We start from the raw sequence: 26,529 nt of genomic DNA, 5'->3' as shown, positions 1-26,529 counted from the left end.
GCGCCAGTCGCAGGGTTGACGTTGGCCAATGAGGTGCGGAAGCTTGTAGGAGAGACCGATAGTGGGGCGGGGCCGTCGTAGAGGCCAGCGTGTGAGGGAAGTGGGGAAGGCGAGCGGCTTGAGTGTGGCGCATGCGCACATATTGACCTGGGAGGAGGAGCTCTAGTTTGTGTGTGTTTCTACTACAGTATATGGTATTTCTTGGTTTGGTTACTGTTCTCCGAAAAAGAAAGAAAGAAAAATAAATGCATTTTGCAAAACATTATTGCATATTGGAGGATTTGATGTGTGTGTGTTGAGCATGTGCAAGTTTTTTTGAAGATGCACGGGAGTCCTGTTTGCTATTTTGCTCAGAAAGATTCCAAGCATATATTTATTAAGAAATAACAGGAATTAGGGAATTATAGAGTTGGAAGGGAGCCCGAGAGTCATCTAGTCCAACCCCCTGCAATGCAGGAAATTCAGATGAGCATCCATGACAGCTGGCCATCCAATCTCTGCCTAAAAACCTCCAAGGAAGGAGAGTGACAACCTCCTGAAGGGAGACCATTCCACTGTCTTAACAGCTCTTATTAAAATAGCATTAGCTTCTTCTTTTTTTGCTGCTGCTGCATCACACTGTTGACTTCGGGTATAAAAGTTGCAAAGGAAAATGCAAAGCTTTTTCCAGCTACAGTGCTGCAGCGATACCTAGGGGAGTTTTACCTTTTGTGTGACTTACAGGCATATGCAGCCTTCCAGGGCCTGAAGAACAGCTGGTCATAATTCTGCTTTCTTTTTAGACTGCCTTTCGTCCTGGTGACCAACATTCACTTTCCACGCTGAGCCGCCAGTTCCTGCGTTCTCCAGTAGGCTGCCTCATTTGCTTGTCTTTCTGCTGCCCTACAAAAAGCGACTGGCTCATATGCTAACTCCTGTCCATGCCTTACCTGCAGCTTGATAGACACTCCTCAAATACAGTACAGTGGTACCTCGGGTTACAAACACTTCAGGTTACAGACACTTCAGGTTACAGACTCCGCTAACCCAGAAATAGTACCTCGGGTTAAGAACTTTGCTTCAGGAGGAAAATAGAAATCATGCTCTAGCGGCACGGTGGCAGCAGGAGGCCCCATTAGCTAAAGTGGTACCTCAGGTTAAGAACAGTTTCAGGTTAAGAACGGACCTCCAGAACAAATTAAGTTCTTAACCCGAGGTACCACTGTATGTTGAAAAGGGCTTCTGTGATAAGTAAAATGCAGTGGCAGCTTTACAAGGAATTGACAGGTGACAAGACTTGGTCTCCTGCAGCACACCTGAAATTTCTGCTGCTGCTCAGAAATAAAACAAAAAACTGGACACACTAATGTCAAACAAAGCTGTCAATAAATAAATTAAGAAATAAATGTGATCTTGGTGTCAGAATAATTTTTGCTGTTTAAAGCCACCACCTGTGGTTTTATGTTTGAACAATCTATAGGAAAATGGAAAGATGGAGATCTGGACAATTCAATGACCCAGTGCCAGGGCTGGCCCTTCCTTTGTGTAAAGCATATAGAGTGAAGCATATAGATGTCAAAGAACAGAACTGTGTGTGGCACTGCATCTTGCTAGCCTCTTGCTCTCATATGCAGAGGAAGATGCTGTCCTTTCAAAATACGCAGCAAAAGGGGTTCCCAGTATAAGCAACCAAAAGACAAACTCACAGGAACCAAATAGCATATTATGAGAACAAGCAAAGAGAAACAAAACGTATCAAGGTCGCTAGATAATAAGAAACAAAGTACTACACCATATTCCCCGAGATTATCCAAGCAGTCCACTACAAGCAGGTCACAAAGCAATTCTGCAGTGAATATGGAGCAAGAGGTTCAGGATTAAAACTCGTTTCATGCATCTTCAACCAATGGAGAGTAGGCATGCATTTTGCTAGGCCCCCACCTGCCTCAGATAAAACATCTGTTATGTAAAATGAGTTTTTGTATTGTATTGAGTTGTATTGTATTTGTATTGTATTGAGTTATGTAAAATGAGTTTATTTGATATGTTTGCTTATTCTGCATTGTGTATTCTGTTTCTGTTTATTATGGAGAACCCAGGATCATTAGAGAACTTGCTCTAGCCCATCTGACTTCTGAGATTGCTCACAGCATTGTCCATATATTTTGAGGCTATTTTCACAGTGTTAAGAGCTAAAAGTTCCCTTTTGAAAATATGAAAGCTCATTATTTTCAGGCTGCTGAAGGCTGTGCCCCATCCCAAACTCTGCCCTCAAACAGGTCTAGCCTTAGAATCATAGAATCATAGACTCATAGAATCATAGAGTTGGAAGAGACCACAAGGGCCATCGAGTCCAACCCCCTGCCAAGCAGGAAACACCATCAGAGCACTCCTGACATATGGTTGTCAAGCCTCTGCTTAAAGACCTTCAAAGAAGGAGACTCCACCACACTCCTTGGCAGCAAATTCCACTGTTGAACAGCTCTTACTGTCAGGAAGTTCTTCCTAATGTTTAGGTGGAATCTTCTTTCTTGTAGTTTGCATCCATTGCTCCGTGTCCGCTTCTCTGGAGCAGCAGAAAACAACCTTTCTCCCTCCTCTATGTGACATCCTTTTATATATTTGAACATGGCTATCATATCACCCCTTAACCTCCTCTTCTCCAGGCTAAACATGCCCAGCTCCCTTAGCCGTTCCTCATAAGGCATCGTTTCCAGGCCTTTGACCATTTTGGTTGCCCTCCTCTGGACACGTTCCAGTTTGTCAGTGTCCTTCTTGAATTGTGGTGCCCAGAACTGGACACAGTACTCCAGGTGTGGTCTGACCAGAGCAGAATACAGTGGCACTATTACTTCCCTTGATCTAGATGCTATACTCCTATTGATGCAGCCCAGAATTGCATTGGCTTTTTTAGCTGCCGCATCACACTGTTGGCTCATGTCAAGTTTGTGGTCAACCAAGACTCCTAGATCCTTTTCACATGTACTGCTCTCAAGCCAGGTGTCACCCATCTTGTATTTGTGCCTCTCATTTTTTTTGCCCAAGTGCAATACTTTACATTTCTCCCTGTTAAAATTCATCTTGTTTGTTTTTGCCCAGTTCTCTAATCTGTCAAGGTCGTTTTGAAGTGTGATCCTGTCCTCTGGGGTGTTAGCCACCCCTCCCAGTTTGGTGTCATCTGCAAATTTGATCAGGATGCCCTTGAGTCCATCATCCAAGTCGTTGATAAAGATGTTGAATAAGGTAGGTATACCACCAGCTATAAATACCATCAAAGACTCCATTAGGCTAGCCAGTTTGGTTGCCATACATTATGAATTGCTTAGGGACCACAAATCCCTAAAACGGATGGACTTGGAGCTGAGAGCTCCATTAATCCTTCTACCCTAATAAATGGGGAAATGCTATTAAGCATGTGCTACAAACATTCTGTCTTACACTCCGGTCCTATATATTATCAGAAGTGGGGTCCCATTGAAAAATAGGTCTTCCTCCTCAGTTAATTGGGTATGGGATTCCAGACCTAAACACACATCGTGGGGTGTATGGCTGAGTACACACTCCTGTTTATCCATTGCGCTCCCACTGCTGGTTTGGGAAGCGGGGCTACACACCTTGGCAACCACAATCTGTACCCTCCTACATCCATCCTTTCAGTTCTTATGAAATGCTACATTTGTATGCATTTCCCCCAACAACCAACATTGACCTGAACTTACCTGCATTTCAGGCTGGTAACGCATGCAACAGTCTTTGGTTGGAGATATGTCAGAGTAATGCCCTCAGTTAACATTAATCTGAAATAAGCCCGTTCAGGGACTGCACTCCTGTCTGTCTGTAGAACTCTGGACTAAAACATGGCAGCCAGGGTGCTATGTGACCCTCCAGGTCTCTTTATCTGGCCCCCAGGACCCACCCTGGGCCACAATCCTCCTCTTAAATTACTTATGCCTCTTTCTTGTCTGAATGGAGGATGCTATGTGTGCAGAAACCTCTGTGAGATAGCTTAGGCTGAGGGACTGTGACTGAACTGAGGTCACCCAGCAAGTTTTATGGCTGAGCAGCAGCGTAGCGTGGGTTGTCAGCACCCGGGGCAAGGCAAGTAATTTGCGCCCCCTAACCCGGGGCAAGGCAAGTAATTTGCGCCCCCTAACCCGGGGCAAGGCAAGTAATTTGCGCCCCCTAACCCCTAACCTGCCACCACCGCCAGCTGCTTCTTGCTGCTGCCTGGTCTGGTCTGGTGTGGTTCTCTCCCACGCTCAGCGCTGCGCTGGGCGGCCGCTGCACTGTCCCTCCCCCAGATAGTCCCTCGCTCTCTCTCCGCACCGCACGCCTGGCACCCACCCCCTCCACAGCGGGCAGCGACCCAGCGGCTCGGATCGGATTCGCACAGCCAGCACTGCAGTGAGAGTGAGTGAGCCAGGTAGGGGCAGAGAGCTGCGAGCGCGCCCCCCCCCCAGATGTTGCACCCGGTGCAGCCGGCCCCCCCTGCACCCCCCACGCTATGCCACTGTGGCTGAGCAGGTCTCCCAGGCCCACATCCGACCATCACCAGCTTTTCTCAACCTTGGGTCCCCAGATATTATTGAACAACAACTCCCATCATTCCTGAGCACTGTCCACGCTGGCTAAGAATGATGGGAGTTGTAGCACAACAACATTTGGGCTGAGTAAGGCTGCAATGGCTGTTACACCACACTGGCACATCATGGCAGCAGGAAAGAGCTAAACTCTTTCTCTTTGCTTCATGTTTCCCAAATACCTGTTGGGAACCCTAAACCTGATATTTACTGAAATATACTCAGAGTCGCAAAGTGATTTCATGCTCTTTATTCAGCTCATAGTGGTGAGGAGGAATGAATGAAGGTCCCCCCAAAGTATCTGCTTTATATACATTATTTACACAATGGGCTGCACATGATTGGCTAATTCTGGAATTCTACTGTAAGCCAATCAGGTTGTGGATTCACTTATATCTGGAGCATAATTGGGTGGTTCCTGCCAACCAATCATACTGCTGCATTGTTCTTGGACCAATCAGACTGCTGCATTCTGAATCCTATTGTTCTAGGACCAATCAGACTGCTGCAATTTGGATCCTGTTGTTCTAGGACCAATCAGACTTCTGCAGTTTGGATCCTATTCAACTCAGTACATAACATTTACTCTTGAAAACTGCACATCAGTTGTATTTGCACGCTCTGTAGGGTGAGCAACAGAGAAGTGAAAAGGGGGATTATAGGAAATGGATCAGGATATTTTATTAAAAATGCCTAGGACCCCAATGATCTGATGGACACAAGCAGTTCTAGTTTGCTGAAAGACTTGCAGGATTTTTGGCATTTTCTGACAAACTCTTTCAGCAAAATCTGTTGTTCCGTCTGAGTCAGAGGTTGCATCAGATAGAGCCTTTCAGTAACTGTTAAAGAAACCTTGCTCTGGGTGTTCCAAGCTGCTGCTGATAAGATTATTCAGGGCTACAAAAGACCTTGGGGACTTTGTGTGAAATCTGAAGCTTTGACTGAATTTAAAGATAGTGTGATAGACTGTTAAATTTGCTGTAGAAAAATGGCAAGCAGCCAGCTAAGAGACCACAGTTAAGATGGCCATGTGTACTTAGAGCCAAAGGAAAACACTCTGTTGGTTTAAAGATAAAGAACCACGAGAGCACTGAGAGCAAGTGTGGTGTAGTGGTTAGAGTGCTGGACCCTGGGAGAGGAGGGTTCAAATCCCCAGTCAACCATGAAACTTGATGGGTGACCTTCGGCCTGCCACAGTTCTCATCCTGACCTGCTTTACAGGGTTGTTGTGAGAATAAAACAGAGGCGTTGGGGGAGAGCCATTTGTGCCATCTTGAGGTCACTGGATTTTATATTTAAATAATCAATAATAAAGGCAGACCCTTTTTTTTGTCCCTATTTTCCAGGGACAGTCCCAGATTTACAGAAGTTGTCCCAGTTTCTGACCAGATTCTAGAATGTCCTGCTTTTCCTTAGGACGTCCCTATTTTCATCAGAGAAATGTTGGAGGGTATGGAGTTTTGTAACCCCCGAGCCAAGGGGATAACTAACTATACAACCTTTAGAAGACTTCTGAAGGCAGCCCTGTATAGGGAAGTTTTTTTTAATGTTTGATGTTTTATTTTGTTTTTATATATGTTGGAAGCCACCCAGAGTGGCTAGGGCAACCCAGTCAGATGGGTGGGATGTAATAATAATAATAATAATAATAATAATAGAATAGGATGTCCCTATTTTCATCGGAGAAATGTTGGAGGGTATGTAAAAGTAGATGCCTTACTCTAAAATAACAGTAAGTTGCCCACCAACAGCTAGCACCTAACAGCAGACACTATGGTGAAATATATTTCTATGTATTTCTAATTGGGGAAGGAAATGAAGAACACATAACAATGTTTTTAAAGGGCAACAAATTGGAAGAAAACAGGGACTAATTTAAAAACGACAGTTACCAGAAAATAGGGAACATTCTTGAAAGCTTTACAACCTGTTTAAAAAAACTACATCAACAAATCAGATCGGAAGAATATTCAGAAAAATAGGGTGGGCCTTCAAAGATAGATCTCAAATGTCAAACGCTGTGTATCAACCATTTATAATATCAGTTTTGTCCAAATGCCAGGAAAAAAACCAATCAATCCATTTTATTGCACACAGCCTTTAAATGCAAGATGAAACACCAACATCATACAAGTTGTAACCAGAAACAAATTGAAATATATGGGACACACAGAGAAGAGAAAGCCAACCTGGACTGCACTTAAACTGACACAAGCTTTGCAGCAACCCCCCCCCCAAATAAATCTAGCAACTACCTCCGTTATTGCTTGTGGTATCAGCCAGTAATTCAGCCAAATACCACTCAAAAGTCGTTCCTGGGTATTTTAGTAAGAAGTAAATAACCTGTTTCACTCATCTCTGAAAAAGTTACATACAAAATACAACAGGTATTGGCAGTTTTACTGCTCCATTCATTATGTATGTTTAGGGAAGTTTTTAATGTTTGATTTCTTATTGTGTTTTTATTGTTCTGTTGGGAACCACCCAGAGTGGCTGGGGAAACCCAGCCAGATGGGCGGGGTATAAATTTATTATTATTATTATTATTATTATTATTATTATTATTATTTATTAGAAATACCCCCCAAACCCATCCAGTACAGCTGAAGGAAGGCAATTAGCCAGGAAATCAAGACTCTCAGAAATATAGGCACCTCCAGCCGTCCTTTTTTTGTTAGGCATTCATGATCATTTGTGCTCACTATCACACACCATCTTGCTTTCAGTACTGCTACGAGCAGATCCAGATTATTGAATGGGTATTTGTTTCTCTTGCACCTGGAAACCTGGCACGGGTGGCCTCTGAAGTGAAGACTGGTTCATTAGGGTGAATGAGGCATTGCCCCAGCAACCTCAGTCTGCCTTCAGAGAGCACCCACTTATCTGTCTTCTAAATGACAACCAGCCCAGTGGGTGGCTCTGCCTGTCACTTCCTCTGGCTCCCCCTACTGTTGGCCTCCCTAACTGCTGCCCTGACCATTTTTATGGGTACCAGCCACTCCACATTAGGACCGAGACCTGGACCAACTTAAATCATGGCCCTGCTTCAGGCTCCATTGTTTCTTTCTTTCCTTTCCGAGGAGAGCAGAACTGTGCCGTAAGCCTCTTTAGAACTCTGCCGCTGGTACACTTCACAGGGCAGAGTCATTCATCAATCTAGATATAATTTCCCTCAGATATTTTCATTTGCGTGTTAACGGCCAGATTGTTCCATAGCTCTGACTGATCTTATTTTGTCTAGAAATTCTATTCTCTTTCTCAATGGCTGGCAGACGTCCATGTATGTTAATCCATTATCTCCCCTTCCAGAAGCAAGGTCAAAGATATACAGTATCTGCCAACCAAGCCTGCTGCACTTTGCGCAGATTTGAGAGACTTCTCTGGATGTGGTCCCCATTTAAGTCCAAGGGAGCTGTGCTTACATTCAGTGCCTGAGGGTTCTGTTACTGTGTCCTTTCTGACACTTGTTTATGTTATTGATCTGCCCTGGGGAATATATGGGAAAATGTTCTTCTGGATTTATTCAGAAATTTCCTCTCTCTTCCTCCTCCACATGTGGCATTTTTGCAAATAATTGTTGAAGTGTGCAATGCAGTCAAGCATGACCATACCCTCTCTATTCAGTAGCAATTCCTAGGCTGCATCCGTTGTTTTGAGCTTGAGGCACTTTAAGCATCCATGGCTTCCCCCAAAGGATCTTGGGAATTGTAGTTGTTAAGGATGCTGAGAGTTGTTAGAAGACTTCTCACAGGCTGAGAGACCCCTCACAGGGTGACAAGGCCTAGAGCTCCCTGCAAAGAGGTTTGCCTTGTTAAAACGCTCTGAAAATTGTAGCTCTGTGAGGTGTAAGAGTGCTTTAGAATAATGGTGCGGATGCGACCACATGTCATTTTGTTTCATTTACCATCCTACTTTGCTTTTCAGCTTCACAGAGGTATATGGTTGACCACAGCTGGACCAAAATGTACCCTTGATCTAGCCCAGGGATGTCCAACAGGTAGATCGTGATCTACTGGTAGATCACGGGGTGTCCGTGGTAGATCACTGGACCCTCCCCACCCAAGAAAGCTTAACAACTTAACAACTTTGGCTCCCTTAAAAGCTCGACAACTTTGGTAGATCACTGCCAGTGTTTTTTTAATAGCGGGGGTAGATCTGAATCTCTTGAAAGCTGGACATGCCTACTCTAGCCTATGCAATAAGGACAGCCCTATCATTAAGCAAAGTGAGGCAGCCGCCTCAGGCAGCAAATGTTAAGACAGAAGCGGCAAGGGCAGCTCCCACCCTCCCAAATTGGCAGCCCTACTGTGGCAGTGCTTGCACAGCATTGACCTGAGCTGACTAGCTGTCGTGCCTAGTAGCCTTCTGAAGTGTCACAGACAGTGCCCCTGAGCAAGCAGGCAGAAATAAGCAGGCTTGGCATATGTGCAAAATTTGCTCTGCTCAATGGACACTTCTGCAGGGCAGCATTTGTTTGAGCAGGCCAACAGGATGGGCATTGAAGAGCTGGAGGACAGAACCGTAGACTCAGCTATACAGCTGCAAATAAAACATTTTAAGTCAGGCACCCCCAAACTCGGCCCTCCAGATGTTTTGGGACTACAACGCCCATCATCCCTAGCTAACAGGCCCAGTGGTCAGGGATGGTGGGAATTGTAGTCCAAAAAACATCTGGAGGGCCAAGTTTTGGGATGCCTGTTTAAAGTGTTTTAGGTGCAATATACAATATGACGCTAGATGGCGATGGTGAGCCTTATGGAAAATTCAGTGTATTTTTTAAAACGCTTCTTTAAAAAAAAACTCAGAACGGTTTTTATATGTTTGTGGATTCCACTTGTGTGTGCCACACAACCTGCCCTCAGCTCCCTCAGCTTGCCTCCCAGTCCAGTTGGCTTTTTCAGGCATGATCTTATCCTTTGCACGAAAATATCTCACGCTACCCCTGACTCAAAGGCTGTGCATGCACCATAAACGTAAAACACATGACACCCCCCCAAAAAAATCCTGTAGTTTGTTAAAGATGCTGGAATGAAAACCTCTGTGTGTGCTGCACTTCAGTTCCTAGAATGATTTTGGGGGGAAGCCATGTGCTTTAGACGTATTTTGAACACAACTTAAATAATGAATATTTACAAACCACCGAATTTAAAACACCGCTTTTCATTCTTGTTTCTTTTGGCAATTGTTTTATACGTACATTTGACTGTGGTGTGCAGCAGAACCTTCTGTAGATCTACGAAAATAAATAAAAACTATAGATCAATATTACTGCATGTATCTTCTGAAGGTTTCTTCATGCAGGTAGCTCCCTCAACAACAAGGAGTTGAGGTTTATTGCAGAATGCCCAAACCAGTACAGTGGTACCTCAGCTCACAGACGCTTCAGGTTACAGACTGCTAACCCAGAAATAGTACCTCGGGTTAAGAACTTTGCTTCAGGACGAGAACAGAAATCGTGCTCTGGCGGCGCGGCAGCAGCAGCAGGCCCCATTAGCTAAAGTGGTACCTCAGGTTAAGAACAGTTTCAGGTTAAGAACGGACCTCCAGAATGAATTAAGTTCTTAACCTGAGGTACCAGGTCTTTAACGTCCCTTGAGGGACAGCCAAATTTAAATAACAAATTGACACACGGCTGTGAGGCATTTGCGAGCTTTTTTGCGGAGAAGGTCTTATCGCTCCGCCATGACCTCCCTGCCAATTTGGATACAATAAAGGAACTGGAGGCCCCTCGACTGTCCTCGGGTCCAGTATTGGACCACTTCGACCAGATATCCCCAACCGATGTGGACAGACTCCTCCGAGCTGGAAAGCCCACCACCTGTCCTCTCGACCCGTGCCCGTCTTGGCTGATTAGAGCGTGTCCAGACGAGGTGCGGGCCCTCCTGGGGGATATCATCAATTTGTCCCTTGGCACGGGGACATTCCCAGGGGAACTGAAGGAGGCAGTGGTGCGCCCGCTCTTAAAGAAAACATCATTAGATCCTTTAGATCTATCCAATTACCGCCCGGTTTCGAATCTTCCGTTCCTGGGTAAGGTGATTGAGAGAGCGGTTGCTGAACAGCTTGGTGGGTTTCTGGATGAAACATCGGCTCTGGATCCATTCCAGTCCGGCTTCCGCGCTGGTCATGGGACTGAGACGGCTCTGGTCGCCCTAACAGATGACCTTTGTAGACAGCTGGATCGAGGCGGGTCGGGGCTGCTGATTCTTCTAGATCTATCAGCAGCTTTTGACATGGTCGATCACGAACTTCTGGACCACCGCCTTGACGACGTGGGGATCCAGGGCACAGTCCTTCAATGGCTGCGCTCGTTTCTCTCTGGTCGGGGACAGAGGGTGGCGCTTGGGGGGGAATTGTCATCGCGCCACTCCTTGGTGTGTGGAGTACCTCAGGGTGCGATACTCTCCCCGATGCTTTTCAACATCTTTATGCGCCCCCTCGCCCAGCTTGTTTGGAGTTTTGGGCTGGGTTGTCATCAGTATGCCGATGACACCCAACTCTATCTGTTGATGGATGGCCATCCTGACTCGGCCCCAGACACACTGACCAGATGTTTGGAAGCTGTGGCTGGATGGTTACGTGGGAGCCGGTTGAAGCTAAATCCTTCGAAGACAGAGGTCCTGTGGCTGGGACGGGGCGATATGGGATTGGGGGGGCAACTCCCATCTCTTGCGGGGGCGCAATTAGTGCCAGCACCGTCCGTTAAGAGTTTGGGTGTAATCTTCGACACCTCCCTTTCCATGGAGGCACAGATTGCAGCTATAACAAAGGCGGCATTTTTCCATCTCCGCCAAGCTAAGCAGCTGGCTCCTTACCTCTCTCGCCCTGACCTAGCCACTGTGATCCACGCGACGGTCACCTCCAGACTGGATTATTGTAACTCGCTCTACGTGGGGCTGCCCTTGAGACTGACCCAGAAACTCCAGCGGGTGCAGAATGCTGCAGCGAGACTCCTAACGAGGTCTTCGCTGCGAGATCACATTCACCCGGTGCTATATCAGCTGCACTGGCTCCCGGTGGAGTACAGGATCAGGTTTAAGGTGCTGGTTTTAACCTTTAAAGCCCTATACGGCCTAGGACCCTCGTACCTACGGGACCGCCTCTCCTGGTATGCCCCACAGAGAAACCTACGGTCTTCAAATAAAAACATCTTGAAGGTCCCAGGCCACAGAGAAGTTAGGCTGGCCTCAACTAGAGCCAGGGCTTTCTCGGCTGTGGCTCCGATCTGGTGGAACACTCTGTCACAAGAGACCAGGGCCCTGCGGGACTTGACATCTTTCCGCAGGGCCTGCAAGACAGAGCTGTTCCACCAGGCCTTTGGCCATGGCACAGCCTGACTCCCTCCCTCGGCAATCTTCGCAGAGCTCTGGCCCAATGGTTGCTAGTGGCTTGAATTAATTAATTTTTATAATGAATGATTTTAGAATGTTGTTTATGTTGTACTTTTGTACTGTTTTATTGTTGTTAGCCGCCCTGAGCCCGGCTTCGGCTGGGGAGGGCGGGATATAAATAAAATTTATTATTATTATTATTATTATTATTACCACTGTATTTGGCCTTGACTTGTTGCTAAGATCCATTTGGCAGAAACAATCCATGCATCCACATTGTAGCACCCCTTCCCTCCCACCCACCTCCCTGCTACAAGGTGAAAAAATCTGCTGACATTGTTAAAGAAATTGAGAAGAGCTTTTCTAGCTTGTGCCATTCCTTACTTCCAGTTTATAGTCTGGGAACTTCATTTCCACAACAAAAAGGCTAAATCCTTCCCTTGAAATTTGTGGCTGTTTCACGCTGTCCTTAAGTGTTTTGCATCATAATTGCATTTGTATACTTGGTGGGCCTTTCCATTAGCTCCGAACTATGTGGGGTGCCCCATGGAAAGGATAAATGTGCAACAAGTTACTCTAATTTCTTTTGTAGCCTTGCAATTTGCAAGATTGCAAGGCTTGGGAGAAAATGGAGGAGGGGGGATTGACCTAGTTTACCTAGCTTAAATGAGGGCAAATAAGGAGAGAATTCTACTCTGTGCACCATTTCTGCTTAAGGCAGGACTTATTTGCTTAAGTCCTACAGCTATTTGCACTCCCTTGTTCCCCCCCCCCTCTTTTGAGACTAAGTCACACGACCAAACAGCAGCCTGTGGTCCTCTCTGATGAGGTTATCACACAGAAGATGGAACACAGGGATAGATAAAGACCTTTAGAGGCCCTAAGCACTTAAAAGATTTTGGTGCCCTCATATATATCTAATTCAAAATATAAACGATAATAAACAATAAAATAACATTTTGATTTTTGAAATGAAACAAAACGCACAGGAAGATGGAAAATAATGTTTCTTCCACTTTATTTATACAGTATAAGTACTTAATTCGTTCCGGAGGTCTGTTCTTAACCTGAAACTGTTCTTAACCTGAAGCACCACTTTAGCTAATGGGGCTTCCTGCTGCCGCCGCGCCGCCGGAGCACGATTTCTGTTCTCATCCTGAAGCAAAGTTCTTAACCCGAGGTACTATTTCAGGGTTAGCGGAGTCTGTAACCTAAACCGTATGTAACCTGAAGTGTATGTAACCCAAGGTACCACTGTATTTGAAAGAAAATGTTCTCCTGCTTTTTCTAACTGCAAAGTCTTTGATCAGATCCTCCAGACTGATTTTACGTAACACATCTGCTTCTATACGTAGTAGAGATAAGGCATCTAGCCTGCCTTGTTGCATTGTTGTTCAGTTGCTCAGCTGAGCAATTTGCGACCATTAATGTTAAAAATCTGGCAATGAACATTTTCTGTTGGGGACACACTTCCTTTGATGCCCTAAGCACGTGCTTTATTTGCCTAATGGTTAATGCAGCCCTGGTGGAGTCTGTTGCTCCCAAGGGCAGGATGGGGACCAGTGAGTGAAAGTTGCAGGGAAGTAGATTTTGACTAAACAGCAGGGGGAAATTGATTTTATTTATTAATTTAGGGCATTTATATTCTACCTTTTTTCTCTCTGAGGAGTTCAAGGTCGTGTAATCCTCACAAAAACCCTGGGAGGTAGGTTAGGCTGAGAGGCAGTGAATGGCCCAAGACCACCCATGAAGTGAGCTTCATGGCTGAGTGGGGATTTGAACCCTGATCTCCCAGGTCCTAGTCTGAAACTCTAACCACTGTACCACACTAGGTTTTTTTTTTGTTCAAAGCAGTGGTTCCCAAGCAGCCGTCCACACGGACCACTTGGAAGATGGCCGAGAGTCTCAGTGGCAACTGTAACATACCGCGCTAGATGGTGTATGATTTTGAATTGTATTTTTATTACTTCTTTTATTTGTTGTATATTGCATTGCCATCTCAGGTCCACAGAATGGAAATTGTAATGCTATATGAGAAACGCAAAAAGAGATAAAAACATGATTAATATGACTATTTAGTGCTGTGGATGTGGCATCTCCTGTCTTCCACCACAGATCCACAGAGGACCACATGAATGAAGATCATGGACCACTGGTGGTCCATGGATCACCATGTGGAAATCCCTAGTTTAGAGCAGCCGCCTCCTGTGCTTCAGCCAAATAGGCTCCCAGAGCAGCTTATGTCCAATCAATTAAAGGGAGTTCCTACCTGCAGGTTTACAGCATAAAAGGAAAAGGGGACAGGGAGGGAAGAGGGGGGAAACGAAAACTTAAGCAGTGTTTATAGAATGGGTTTTTAAGTTGCATTATTTAATAATAAAACGATGAATAAAAGCTATTATTTAATAGCAACAAAAACACAATCACCAATACCTTTCCTTGTAATTTTGATTATATAGTTTTAATTCTATTACTGTTCAATTCTTTTTCAATGATTTATCCCATTCAGTTTTGAGCGGCTCTTAATTTTTATCAGTAAGCTGCCTTGATGAGTCCCGGAAAGCAGAGTATTAATAAATATAAAACAACCACCACCACAGTTATTATTGCATTATTAAATAATGCAACTAAAAACCGTTTCGATGCACGAAGTGGTGTTATTTCTACGCAGGGGCTGCGCATCTCCTTCAAGCAGAACCCAGACCGGGCCAGGGGTCGGTTCCCAAGCGTGAGAAACGCCTCTCCTCTTCCCTCTCCTCTCCCACTTTCTTTGGAATGACATCGGGGGTGGGAGGTGAAGATGTTTTGTTTTTTCCCCTGAAGAAAAGGAGCCGCGCTGGCCAGGGGCTAGGAAACAAAAGGCCTGGCCTGGGAGGAGGAGGAGGAGGAGGAGGAAGAGGAGAGGAGAGCGCTTGTTGTTGGAGTGAGGCTGGCAGCAGAGATCTGCGCTCCATCTCTCTAATTCCCCGCATCCTTGCCCGACGACCGGGCCCGCCTGATGGAGCCCACCAAGACGAGCGCCGAGCAGGCTGCCTGCGAGGAAGCTTTTTGCAGCTCGCTGCTGGACGACATCAAGCAGAGGCTGCTGCACGCCTTCCGGGGACCGGGGGGAGCCGCCGCTCCCCAGCGGCTGCTGATGCCGTCCAGGCCCGCGGCGCCTTGCAAAGGCAGAGGGGTCGAGGTGCCCCGGGAGGAAGCGCGCAGGGCGCACGTCGAGGGCGCCATTGCCTGGCTCCGGGTGGAACTGGTGAGTGATGGGGGGGGGGAGGGTTATTATAGAGATCTGTTATTAGATACTTATTTATACCCAGCCTTACCCTACCCCCTAGGACGCGAGTGGCGCTGTGGGTTAAACCACAGAGCCTAGGACTTGTTGATCAGAAGGTCGGCGGTTCGAATCCCCGCGACGGGGTGAGCTCCCGTTGTTCGGTCCCTGCTCCTGCCAACCTAGCAGTTCGAAAGCACGTCAAAGTGCAAGTAGATAAATAGGTACCGCTCCGGCAGGAAGGTAAACTGTGTTTCCATGCGCTGCTCTGGTTCACCAGAAGCAGCTTAGTCGTGCTAGCCACATGATCCAGAAGCTGTACGCCGGCTCCCTCGGCCAGTAAAGTGAAATGAGCACCGCAACCCCAGAGTCAGCCATGACTGGACCTAATGGTCAGGGGTCACTTTACCCCTGACCCCACCCCCACCCCCAGGCAGCTTACAGATGAAAACAAGAATTGCAAAAAGCATAGAACTGGAGATTTGGAAGGGACGGGAGGCGGGTTTCCAACTAATCCAAGCCCCTTGCCATACAGAAATCACAACTAGCTCATATCTGACAGATGGCCACCCAACCATAGCTGTCAACTTTCCCCCTTTTTTAAGGGAAATTCCCGTATTCCGAATAGGATTCCTCACAAGAAAAGGGAAAAGTTGGCAGCTATGCATCCAACCTCTGCTTGATAACCTCCAAGGAAGGAGAGTCCATCACCTCTAGTGGGAGCCTGTTCCGCAAACACCTCTTACCATCAGAAAGTTCTTCCTGATGTTCAGTCCGAATCTCCTTCCGTGTGGCTTGAAGCCATCAGTTTGGAGCAGGAGGAAACAAGTTTGCTCTGTCTTCCATGGGTCCAGGGTTCAAATCCAGGCTTGGCCACGAAGCTCACTGAGTGGCCAGGGGCTGGTCGCTGCCTCTCAGCCTAATCTACCTCACAGAGTTGGGGATTAAATGAGGAGGAGGAGAACCACATATTCCGCCTTGAGCTCTTTGGAGAGAAAGGAAGGGTATAAATGCAATAAATGATAACCAGTTTAGGGAGAGGAGGAGCAAAGTCTGCAGATCAAAGAAGGATTAGTGCTTCAACTCACCAGTACAGGGACTTGCCTTGATGAGGATCAGGCAGTGTGTATGTTAAAAATTGGAGACATTAATGCTGGAAATGGTAAGAGGAGAGAGTGTTCTCCTGCTTGAATCCTACTTGCAATTTTTTTAAGAATAGTTAACTTCACCGACACAGGTGTTTTTACTGATGACCTACTCCTGGTTCCGGCTCCCAACACTTGTTCTCTCCATGTGAGCAGGAGCTCGAAAACGGTGGGGTTACCAGACACAGAATAGAATCCTAGAATTGTGGAGTTCGAAGGGACTCCCAGAGGCATCTAGACCAACCCCCAGGTATCTCAGCTGAAGCATCCATGACAGATAGCCGCCCAAACCCTGCTTTAAAAAAAATCAGCCAGAACTTGCCATTGTCCATATGTAGAAGCCATGCGGATAGATGATCATCCGAACATTTGCAGACGACAGCTGGGTGGCGCTGATGGGAGTTGTAGTTCAAAATATTTGCATCAGTTTGGCAAATGTTAGCATGGGGCTTCTGTTGCTCTGTAATGAGGAAAATCCGCCCTGCCCCTGATCAGGAGCCCCCCCTTTTTTAACCTACTCCAACTACATGCAGTCCAGGAATGGATTTGGACACTGACACAATGCCAGGGCTAAGCGCTGGCACTAATTAAGCCCTTCTGGATGGTGATCGCCTGCTAAAAAGTAATTATCGTCTTTTTGTTCTTTGCAGTTAGAAATGAAGTCCCAGAACCACAAACTTGCCAAAACTTTGCTGGATTTAAGCATGGAAATACAGAGGCTGAGAAACGAAGCTGACGTGCCAACTGCTCTAGAATCAAAGGCCCTGAGCTTTCCTGCAAGCTCAGAATAACAGAGCTGCTGCGTTTCAGGAAGAAAGCCAGAAGACGCAGCACACAATCCCACCGGCGAGCCTGGCAAAATTGGAAGATTATGTTGCACCGTTAGGTCCGAATTGGTCGGGGAACATGGCCTGAATATTAATGAGAACTCCCGTTAACTTGGCTGGAGAAGGAATCTTAGTTATTATATGAGAATTCAATGCCTCCTTTGGAGTAGAGGAAAGAATGGGACACCTCCAAAGAATGGAATGTCTGCTTTACTTTGCAAATGATTGCTGCCTGTTTAATCTGCTTAGTTCAGAACAATCGCCACTCGTCAGGTCACTAAAAAGATGGGAGGGCAACACACACACACACACACACACACACACACAACCCTCTGAAATGCAGTGGTTTGGCAGTTATCTGGATCCTCCCTTACAAAAGAGTGAATGAGCAATGTCTGTTGCAGACCAAACATTCAGGGCAGTTCCAGATTGCCACTACCAACTTTAGTGGGCACATGCTGACAAATTCAGGTTGTGCAATCCAAGACGGTTTAGCACTCTTGTGCAACAAGCCCACTTCTCCTGCAAAAGACTGAACTGCCTGCAATAAGGAAAGTGATGGGGGGGGGAAATGCACAGGGAAGCGTGGGGTCACATTGGCTTGATGTAATGCCGTCTAAGCTCACTGAAAGCAAATATTCAATAAATAGCCGACATTGTCTAATATCCCTGCAAACTTTATGCAAGCAAATGGGGTGAACTGTTTTTTAAAAAGGGTTCTCTAGAGTATCTCACTGTGAAAGCAGGGCACAACTATGATTGAGTGTCTCAGTTTTTTATCCAAAAGGCAAAATGTAGCGGGGGGGGGGGGGAGAATCTACTACGAAACTAACGAAGCTTCCCCACCCCCCCATAATTTTTTATTAGTTTTCAAACAATTCCACAAATTTAATTCAATTTCAGTACACTATTCCCACCCTGGGTAGCTCCCAACAAACTATTAAAAACACAATAAAACATTAAACACTTCCCTGTACAGGGCTGCCTTCAGATGTATTCTCAATAAACACAAACGTGTGTCTTTGACTCCATGTCTGGCAAAAGCACACATGAAAGTGGGGTCCTGATTTGACAAGCAAAGGGAGACATGCATGTGGTGTGCTTGTGTAAAACTCCAGCTCCCATTGGCCTCCCCACAGCCTGCTCCTGACATCACTGTCCCCATCAGCTGAGATCTGATAGCAGCTGAATTGGCGAGAGCCGTAGCTTAGTGGTGGAGCACCTGTCCTGCATGCAGAAGGTCCCAGGTTCAGTCCCCGGTGTCTCCAGGTAGGACTGCCTGAATCCCTGCAGAACCACTGCCAGTCTGTGTCTACAGTATTGAGCTAGGTGGGTGTGGTTGGGATAACGCTTATGGTCCAGTTAGAAAATTGCAGGGGGAGATGTGAGTGGTTTAAATCACAAAACCATGGAGTTGGAAGGAATCCTTTGCCCAGCACAGGACTCGAACCCATGTTCTGAGATTAATAAGAGTTTCATGCTCTGCCAGCTAAGCAATCGCAGCTTATCAGTGTCAGGCCTAATGAGCAGAGCAGCTCATTCCCAGTGGTCCTAACCCCATGAAAATCAGTTGCCAAGACTGAAAGTCCCCGCCTCCTTTACAGCCATCTAAGTCCCATCCTCTCCAGGGCGTTTTCCAAGCAATCCGAAACTGTGCCTGCTTGCAGCCAACATCTCCTCCGCCCTTTTCATGCACCTCCTGGTTCTGGGAGACAGGGGGAATGGGAGATTGTCACAGCATGAGACACCCTGGCTTCTTCACCAGCCTCTCCTGATTCTGAACTTCTCTCTGCCACAGACTCTCCCTGCCCACTAAACCCTGTTACCTCTTCAGCTTCCAAAACCTCCTCCTCCCAGTCTCCTCTCTCTTCTCCCTGTGACCACTCATCGTTGCCACTCCACAAATCCCCGGACACTGAGCCTTCTTCCCTTCGTGGGTCCCCAGCTGGTTCCTCTCACCATTCCTCTGCGTCTAACCAGTCCGTGACAACCCACGACTGAAGGTGCTGGCAGTGATGCTGAAGCCTGCCAAATGGGGACAATTTTGGAAGGAGGCAGCTAGGGGGCACCTTGACAGAGGCCTCTTCACACCTGATGGCAGCCGTATCCTGCAAATGCCACTAGTAAGATGAAAGGCTGATTCATATGTCTCAATTCACGACTGGCGTGCATTGAAAAATTAATGCAGATGGAGCCCTTAATGAAGAAAATATGTAAAACAGCAGGTAAAAATAGATATCTTCCTTCCTTTTCCTTTTTGAAAAAAACAATAAGTGGATATATACAATGACTGTGCCCTCTATACCTGAAAGGCACCAACCCCTGAAGAAAATGCTTTTTGTTCAGAGACGGCAGCGCGCAAAACCCACAGGGCGGTTGGTGCCGTTTGCCGTGCGTAAACGGTGAAATATGTGCGCAGACAAACTTTTTAATTAAAATAGTTCTCTCACCCTACGGCTGGTGGCAGAAGTAAGGGTGACAAATGACGACATTTGCAACAACAAGCTGTTAGGGTCCTAAACACCTCGGATTACAAAGCAGCATTAAATCTCTGCGAAAACGAGCTTACAGTCACCTACACACAGATTATACATAAATGATACTTTTTTTTGGGGGGGGGGGGGAATTAAATGCTGCCACCAAGCTCAAAAATGCCGTGATTATGAGGCCAGCAAGCCTTGCAGGTACCCATACACTTATACATGCTGGGAGCTTGAAATAATACGGCTTATAAATAATGCAGGCAGTAATCCAGAAATAAGCTTTGCTAGCTAGCCCATTATATCCAGATTCCGTACAATGTGCAAAGTTCACAGGAGGCGAGGCTGCTTTGCATACCAGTATTTAAAGTATTCCGAGCTGTGTGATGCTTCCAGTGAGTGGAAGGACCAGCTCCGCACAGGGCAGGTGTAGCGAACCTTTCTCTATCCAGATGTTGCAGAACTACATCTCCCATCTGCCCCAGCAAGCATGGACAACAGTCAGGGACGATGGGACGTGCTCAGCAACGCGCCGGTGATCCAAAGGGTCAGATCCAACTAAGTCCTACTCAGAGTTGGCCCACTAAAATTAATGGAGCTAAGCTAGTCGTGAAGGGACATGGGTGGCGCTGTGGGTTAAACCACAGAGCCTAGGACTTACTGATCAGAAGGTCGGCGGTTCGAATCCCCGCGACGAGGTGAGCTCCCGTTTCTTGGTCCCAGCTCCTGCCAACCTAGCAATTCGAAAGCACTTCAAAGTGCAAGTAGATAAATAGGTACTGCTCTGGTGGGAAGGTAAATGGCGTTTCCGTGCGCTGCTCTGGTTCGCCAGAAGCGGCTTAGTCATGCTGGCCACATGAGCCAGAAGCTGTTCGCCGGCTCCCTCGGCCAATAAAGCGAGATGAGTGCCACAACCCCAGAGTTGGTCACGACTGAACCTAATGGTCAGGGGGCCCTTTACCTTTTTAATCTAGTCATGAGCATTACTTTTGATGGGTCTACTCTGAGGAGGGCCAGTATTGGTTCCCCACACCTTTCAATAGGAAGTGTAGAGTTGGAAGGAATCATGAGGGCCATCTTGTCTGGAATGAAGGAAACTTTTAACCCAATGTGGGGCTTGAACCCACAACTCCTGGATTAAAAGTCTCATGCTCTGCTGACTGAGCCAGGGGGATAATAGCTGTAGCTTCAGTCATACCGCTTATTAACATGCATAGACACATTAGGCAGAAATGGGACAACAGAACACTGCTTCAGGTGTTGATTTATTCCTATCTTTTCTTAAAAGAAAGAAAGAAAACCAAGAACAGTTTTCTAAATGATAGAGAAAACTCATCAAACTCTTTCAGCACTAAATTTTGGCAGAGACTGTTGTAGCAATCCTGTATGACACTTGCCTGGTGTTAAAATACCTTCTGTGCATTTAAATGTGCATGGAAGGGGCAGAACTGTGGCAACAAGTCCAGGGGTGGCCCACGCATGAGGCAAGGTGAAGCAACTGCCTCAGGTGGCAGATCCCAATGTAGATCTTTATTCTCTCCTTGTTCATGATGTAGACAGTCACTCACAAAATATTTTATTACAGTGGTGCCTCGCAAGACGAAATTAATCCGTTCCTTGAGTCTCTTCGCCTAGCAATTTTTTCATCTTGCGAAGCAACCCTATTAGCGGCTTAGCGCTATTAGCGGTTTAGCGGCTATTAAAGGCTTAGCGGCTATTAAAGGCTTAGCGGATTAGCGGCTAAAAGGCTATTAGCGGCTTAGCGGCTTAGAAAAAAGGGGGGAGAAGCGGAAAAAAATCGGAATACTCGCAAGACGTTTTCGTCTTGCAAAGCAAGCCCATAGGGAAAATCGTCTTGCGAAGCAGCTCAAAAACGGAAAGCCCTTTCGTCTAGCGGGTTTTCCGTCTTGCGAGGCATTCGTATTGCGGGGCACCACTGTATGTTTTTATATATGTTGGAAGCCGCCCAGAGTGGCTAGGGAACCCAGTCAGATGGGGGCGGTCAGTGCTTTTTTTCTTTAAAAAACATGTTTAAGGGTACTTTCATTTTGATTCAAGAAACCCACCATTTTATAGTTGAAATAAGGGGAAATAAATACAGAAAATGGACAAAAGCGCAAAGAACATGCATTACTCATATTGAAATACTGCCCCTCAATGAGGCCAAACTTTCATCAGTAAAACACCATACATCCACATTCCACACTGCTTCACACATTAAACGCTTGCTTCTGTTTGAGGCTCAGGAAAACGGTGACAGGAAATGAGGCCGCCATCGGGGGTAGCAATGGAACTGACGATTCACTGTGCTAAAGAAGAAACTATTTTTTTTATTTAAAAAAATTAGTTTCTTCTCCCATTAGATTCACAAAATGTTTAGGGGTATGCATACCCCAGAAAAAAGCACTGGGCACTGTACTATTATTACTACTAATTCTTTCCTGTCAGCAGGTGCCATTTTGGGGTTCACCTCAGGGGCCAAAATATCTTGGGCTGGCCCTGAGCCAGCTCACCCCCCCCCAGGCATTTTTTGTTTGCTTGTCTGCAAAGCAGGTATGTGCAGATTTATATGCAGAACCACACCAGCGTAGCTTACTTACTCTATCTTTTTTCTCTCTCCCAAAATTATGCCCTCCCAAAAGGGAACCTGAGGCAGCTAACAATTATAATCCCGCCCTATACAGAGAACACTTAATGCATCCACTCAAAACATGATAAAAAGACAACGGTTAATACCTGCAGTATAAAACATCACCCAAACGCCTGGACAATTGTTAATATTTGGGTGGGGTATGTGGGTTGCATTCGAGTTCCCCAGAGACTTTCCCCATATAAATGGAAGAAATGAAATAAAGAAATTGATTAATAAAATGTTGTGAGGATGGTGATTTGGGAAAATCGAAATAGAAGGGAGCCGTCTAGTAGACCCACTGAAATTAGTAGGCACAACTAACTTAGGTTTATTGATTTCAGTGGGTGTACTCTGCATAGGGCTTAGTTGGCTCCAGCTCGGAATCTTCTGGAGTAGCCAACATTTCCAAGGTTCATCCTTCTGAACAGCAGGCATTCTGCCTATCAATTTGATTGGCAGGACAGCATTGGCAGGAGAGGGACCAGAAAGCTATAACGATCTCTACTTCAGCAGAGCTGTAAAAACCAAGCCAGAATTTATGGCACCACTGAAATATTTCTGTCTGCTGCTGTGGAGGTTATTAACTAAAAACAATTCCTCACTGGAGATTTATTTGGCTAAAAACGCGCTGAAATTATTTGCATCAATGAACTGCAATGTCGGTAAAGTTCAGCATAAATACTACAGGAGGGAATTCAAAACTGAGACAGCCAACTAGCTAGATGAAATGCTTCTCTTTCTTAATATATTGCTTTTTTAAAAATCCACGCAGAAACTGAATTTAAATCTTATAGAAGCACACACATTCTCCACACACACACCTTGATTCTGAACACAGTAGCGCAGCTCAGCCACGTGATTTTAACATTCTCTTTCTCTCTTGCACACAAATGCTAATTAACCCAACATACCACTTTGCAAAGAAGCAAACTATAATTTCCCATTATATTGTCTTCACTCAGAAATACATATAACTTTTTTTCAAACTCCTACAATAAATAAATACTATCCAAAAAAGTCATTCTAATCACCTTGCTTCCTAAGGCCCCTCTAGACATTTTTACATGGTATTTTTTTTTAAATATTTTTTATTGGTTTTACAAAATTTTTAAGAACAATACAAACAAATAAAGAAACAAACAAACATGTATAATTTCGTCTCCTTTTTTCATAAACCTCACTTCTCTGACTCCCCCAAACCTCCCCTTTCTACATCCCAGTTTCAGAAATTATTTCAGCAAATCCTAAACTTAATTTTATCAAATTTATCCCTTATTGTTCTTTTCTTTTACTTAATCTTTTGTCGCTGTAATCACCTTTTCTTACAAAAACCTCAACATTTTAACATTCATCAATTTTGTAGTATTTCTTAAGATAAATTTTAAATTTCTTCCAATCCTCATCCACCGTCTCTTTCCCCTGTTCACGGATTCTGTCGGTCATTTCAGCCAATGTCATATAGTCTATCACCTTCATCTGCCATTCTTCCAGAGTGGGTAGATCTTGAGTCTTCCAATGCTTTGCGATGAGTACTCTTGCTGCTGTGGTAGCGTACATAAAAAAAGTTCTGTCTTTCTTTGGCACCAATTGGCCGACAATGCCCAAGAGAAAGGCCTCTGGTTTCTTAGGGAAAGTACATTTAATTACCTTTTTCATTTCATTATATATCATTTCCCAGAAAACCTTAATCTTCGGGCACGTCCACCAAAGGTGGTAGAAAGTACCTTCAATTTCTTTACATTTCCAACACTTATTGTCAGGCAAATGGTAGATTTTTGCTAGCTTGACTGGGGTCATGTACCACCTATAGATCATTTTCATAATATTTTCTTTTAAGGCATTACATGCCGTAAATTTTAAACCGGTGGTCCACAACTGTTCCCAGTCAGCAAACATGATATTATGACCAATATCCTGTGCCCACTTAATCATAGCTGATTTAACAGTTTCATCTTGTGTATTCCATTTCAGCAACAAGTTATACATTCTTGACAAATTCTTAACATTGGGTTCTAACAGTTCTGTTTCTAATTTTGATTTCTCCACCTGGAAGCCAATTTTCCTGTCTTGTTTGTAAACCTCCATTATTTGATAATAATGGAGCCAATCTCGTACTTTTGTTTTTAGTTTCTCATGGCTCTGTAATTTCAATTTATCCCCTTCTTGTTCCAAAATTTCCCAATACTTTGGCCACTTGGCCTCCATATTGAGTTTTTTCACCGCTTTAGCCTCCAAAGGTGACAACCATCTAGGAGTTTTGTTTTCCAACAGATCTTTATATCTAGTCCAAACATTATACAATGCTTTTCTGACAATGTGATTTTTAAAGGCCTTATGCACTTTAACCTTATCATACCATAGATATGCATGCCATCCGAATGCATTGTTAAAACCTTCTAAATCCAAGATATCTGTATTCTCGAGGAGCACCCACTCTTTCATCCAGCAGAACGCTGCTGATTCATAGTACAGTTTTAAGTCTGGCAGGGCAAATCCCCCTCTTTCCTTTGCATCCGTTAGTATCTTAAATTTTATTCTGGGCTTTTTGCCCTGCCAGACAAATTTCAAAATATCCTTCTGCCACCTCTTGAAACAGTCCATCTTGTCAAGAATTTGCAATGTTTGAAACAAAAATAACATTCTAGGCAATACATTCATCTTTATAGCTGCAATTCGGCCCAACATTAAAAGCTTCAAATTTGACCATATTTCCAAATCCTTTTTAACTTCTGACCAACATTTCTCATAATTGTCTTTAAATAAATTCAAATTCTTAGATGTCATATGGACCCCTAAATATTTCACCTTCTTAACCACCGTCAAACCTGTTTCATTCTGGAACTTCTCCCTTTCCATGACTGATAGATTTTTTTCCAAAACCTTAGTCTTTTGTTTGTTCAATTTGAACCCAGCCACTTGACCAAATTCTTGAATTAATTCTAAAACCCTTTTCATACTAGTGTCTGGGTCTTGTAAAGTAAGTACTAGGTCATCTGCGAATGCCCTTAACTTATACTGTTTAGCTCCGACCTGTACCCCTTTAACCAGCTGATCACCTCTAATCATATTTAGCAACACCTCCAGCATTTTTACATGGTAAGTCATCGTGTAGACATGGTGATTTGCGTTCATGATGATATTGAGCTGGTTAAACACAGCCCCACTTTTGATGTGGTTTGCACTGGTCACATTTTATACCACAAATGTTCCCGCTTGTTTCCTTCATTCTGCTTTCATTGCACTATAGCGCAAGAGGATCCCGCCAGGTGCCATAATGCAACAACACTGGGGAAACTAATGAAACAGAATGATGTGCAGACACTCCAATAGCAAACCACCATCAATGCACTGTTACCAGTGACACATTCACACTTTACTTTTAAAGCACTATGACAATCTTTCCATGTCTTGTCTTTCATTTCCTTGTTTCCCTGACCTCCTCACACCTCCCTTTTTTGTATTCCAGTTCAGTTAGTTAATTCAGCAAATCCTTTCCCTCTTTGTTTTTATCTTAATCCTTTATCTTAATATATTATAACTTTAGATTCTCACCTACTAACAATCCATTTTTACATACTCCTTTATAACATTGCTGCTAAAAGCACTTAACTTCATTCCAACATCATTCTAACATTCATTAATTTTCATCTCTCTCTCTTTTGACTACATGCATCAAAGAAGCAACATCTGCTTAGGCAAAGATGCTCTCTTGGCTCCAGCCAAGAGAGGACAAAGGGACTGTCTTCTTATGAGATAGTTTCTAGGTATATGTAACTTTTCTAAGCTAAGTCTGCCTTCTGGGGTCCTATCGTGAACAGAATGATATGTGAGTAAACTTTTTTATTACTTTTATAGAAGACTGTGTTGTGTCTTATCTTTTATGAGGGAATAAGGGGGAAATACCAGAACAGTTATTACAGAGGCTTTAGCGAGCCTGAGCAAATGCATCTGCTGCAAGTTTAAAAAGGGGAATGTTACTCTGCTAAAATTGTGGAACTTGATAACACAAGTTGGAAAAGGATATAACCAAACAATATATCCTCTCCTGCATCCCTGAACATTCCCACACCTGGGAAGAGTGATTGCCTGATAAACCACTCAGGGTATTAAAGCTGTGGGAGAGGACTAGGAGTCTCCTAGCAACTCTTAGCATAGGAGCTTAGGAATCTACCTTACGGAAAGCTGGACCATTGATCCAGATTGCTTGGTACTGACCACACTGACTGCTAGTGGCTCTCCTGATATTCAGACCAGGGACTCTCCCAGATCTACGTGGAAATGCCAGGGATT

The 26,529-nt window shown here is 44.9% G+C and overlaps 1 protein-coding gene across 1 annotated transcript; it reads left to right on the top strand.

The window, feature by feature from the left end:
• The first annotated feature begins 14,657 nt into the window (after positions 1-14,657).
• AARD (alanine and arginine rich domain containing protein) lies at positions 14,658-18,153 on the top strand. Its single transcript, XM_083517101.1, has 2 exons — positions 14,658-15,137; positions 16,951-18,153. The coding sequence occupies exons 1-2, from the start codon at positions 14,889-14,891 to the stop codon at positions 17,089-17,091; spliced, it is 390 nt and encodes a 129-aa protein (XP_083373227.1). The 5' UTR covers positions 14,658-14,888; the 3' UTR covers positions 17,092-18,153.
• The last annotated feature ends 8,376 nt before the right edge of the window (positions 18,154-26,529 follow it).

Source organism: Podarcis liolepis (assembly GCF_965112155.1).
Source record: "Podarcis liolepis genome assembly, chromosome: 8".
NCBI lineage: Eukaryota > Metazoa > Chordata > Lepidosauria > Squamata > Lacertidae > Podarcis > Podarcis liolepis.
This window is presented reverse-complemented; position numbering and strand designations above follow the sequence as displayed.

Bases quoted from the DNA above. Each gene is read 5' to 3' on its own strand.
- AARD (XM_083517101.1), top strand. From the start codon at position 14,889: ATGGAGCCCACCAAGACGAGCGCCGAGCAGGCTGCCTGCGAGGAAGCT. The intron at 15,138-16,950 runs GTGAGTGATGGG...TGTTCTTTGCAG, and splicing joins CCTGGCTCCGGGTGGAACTG to TTAGAAATGAAGTCCCAGAA.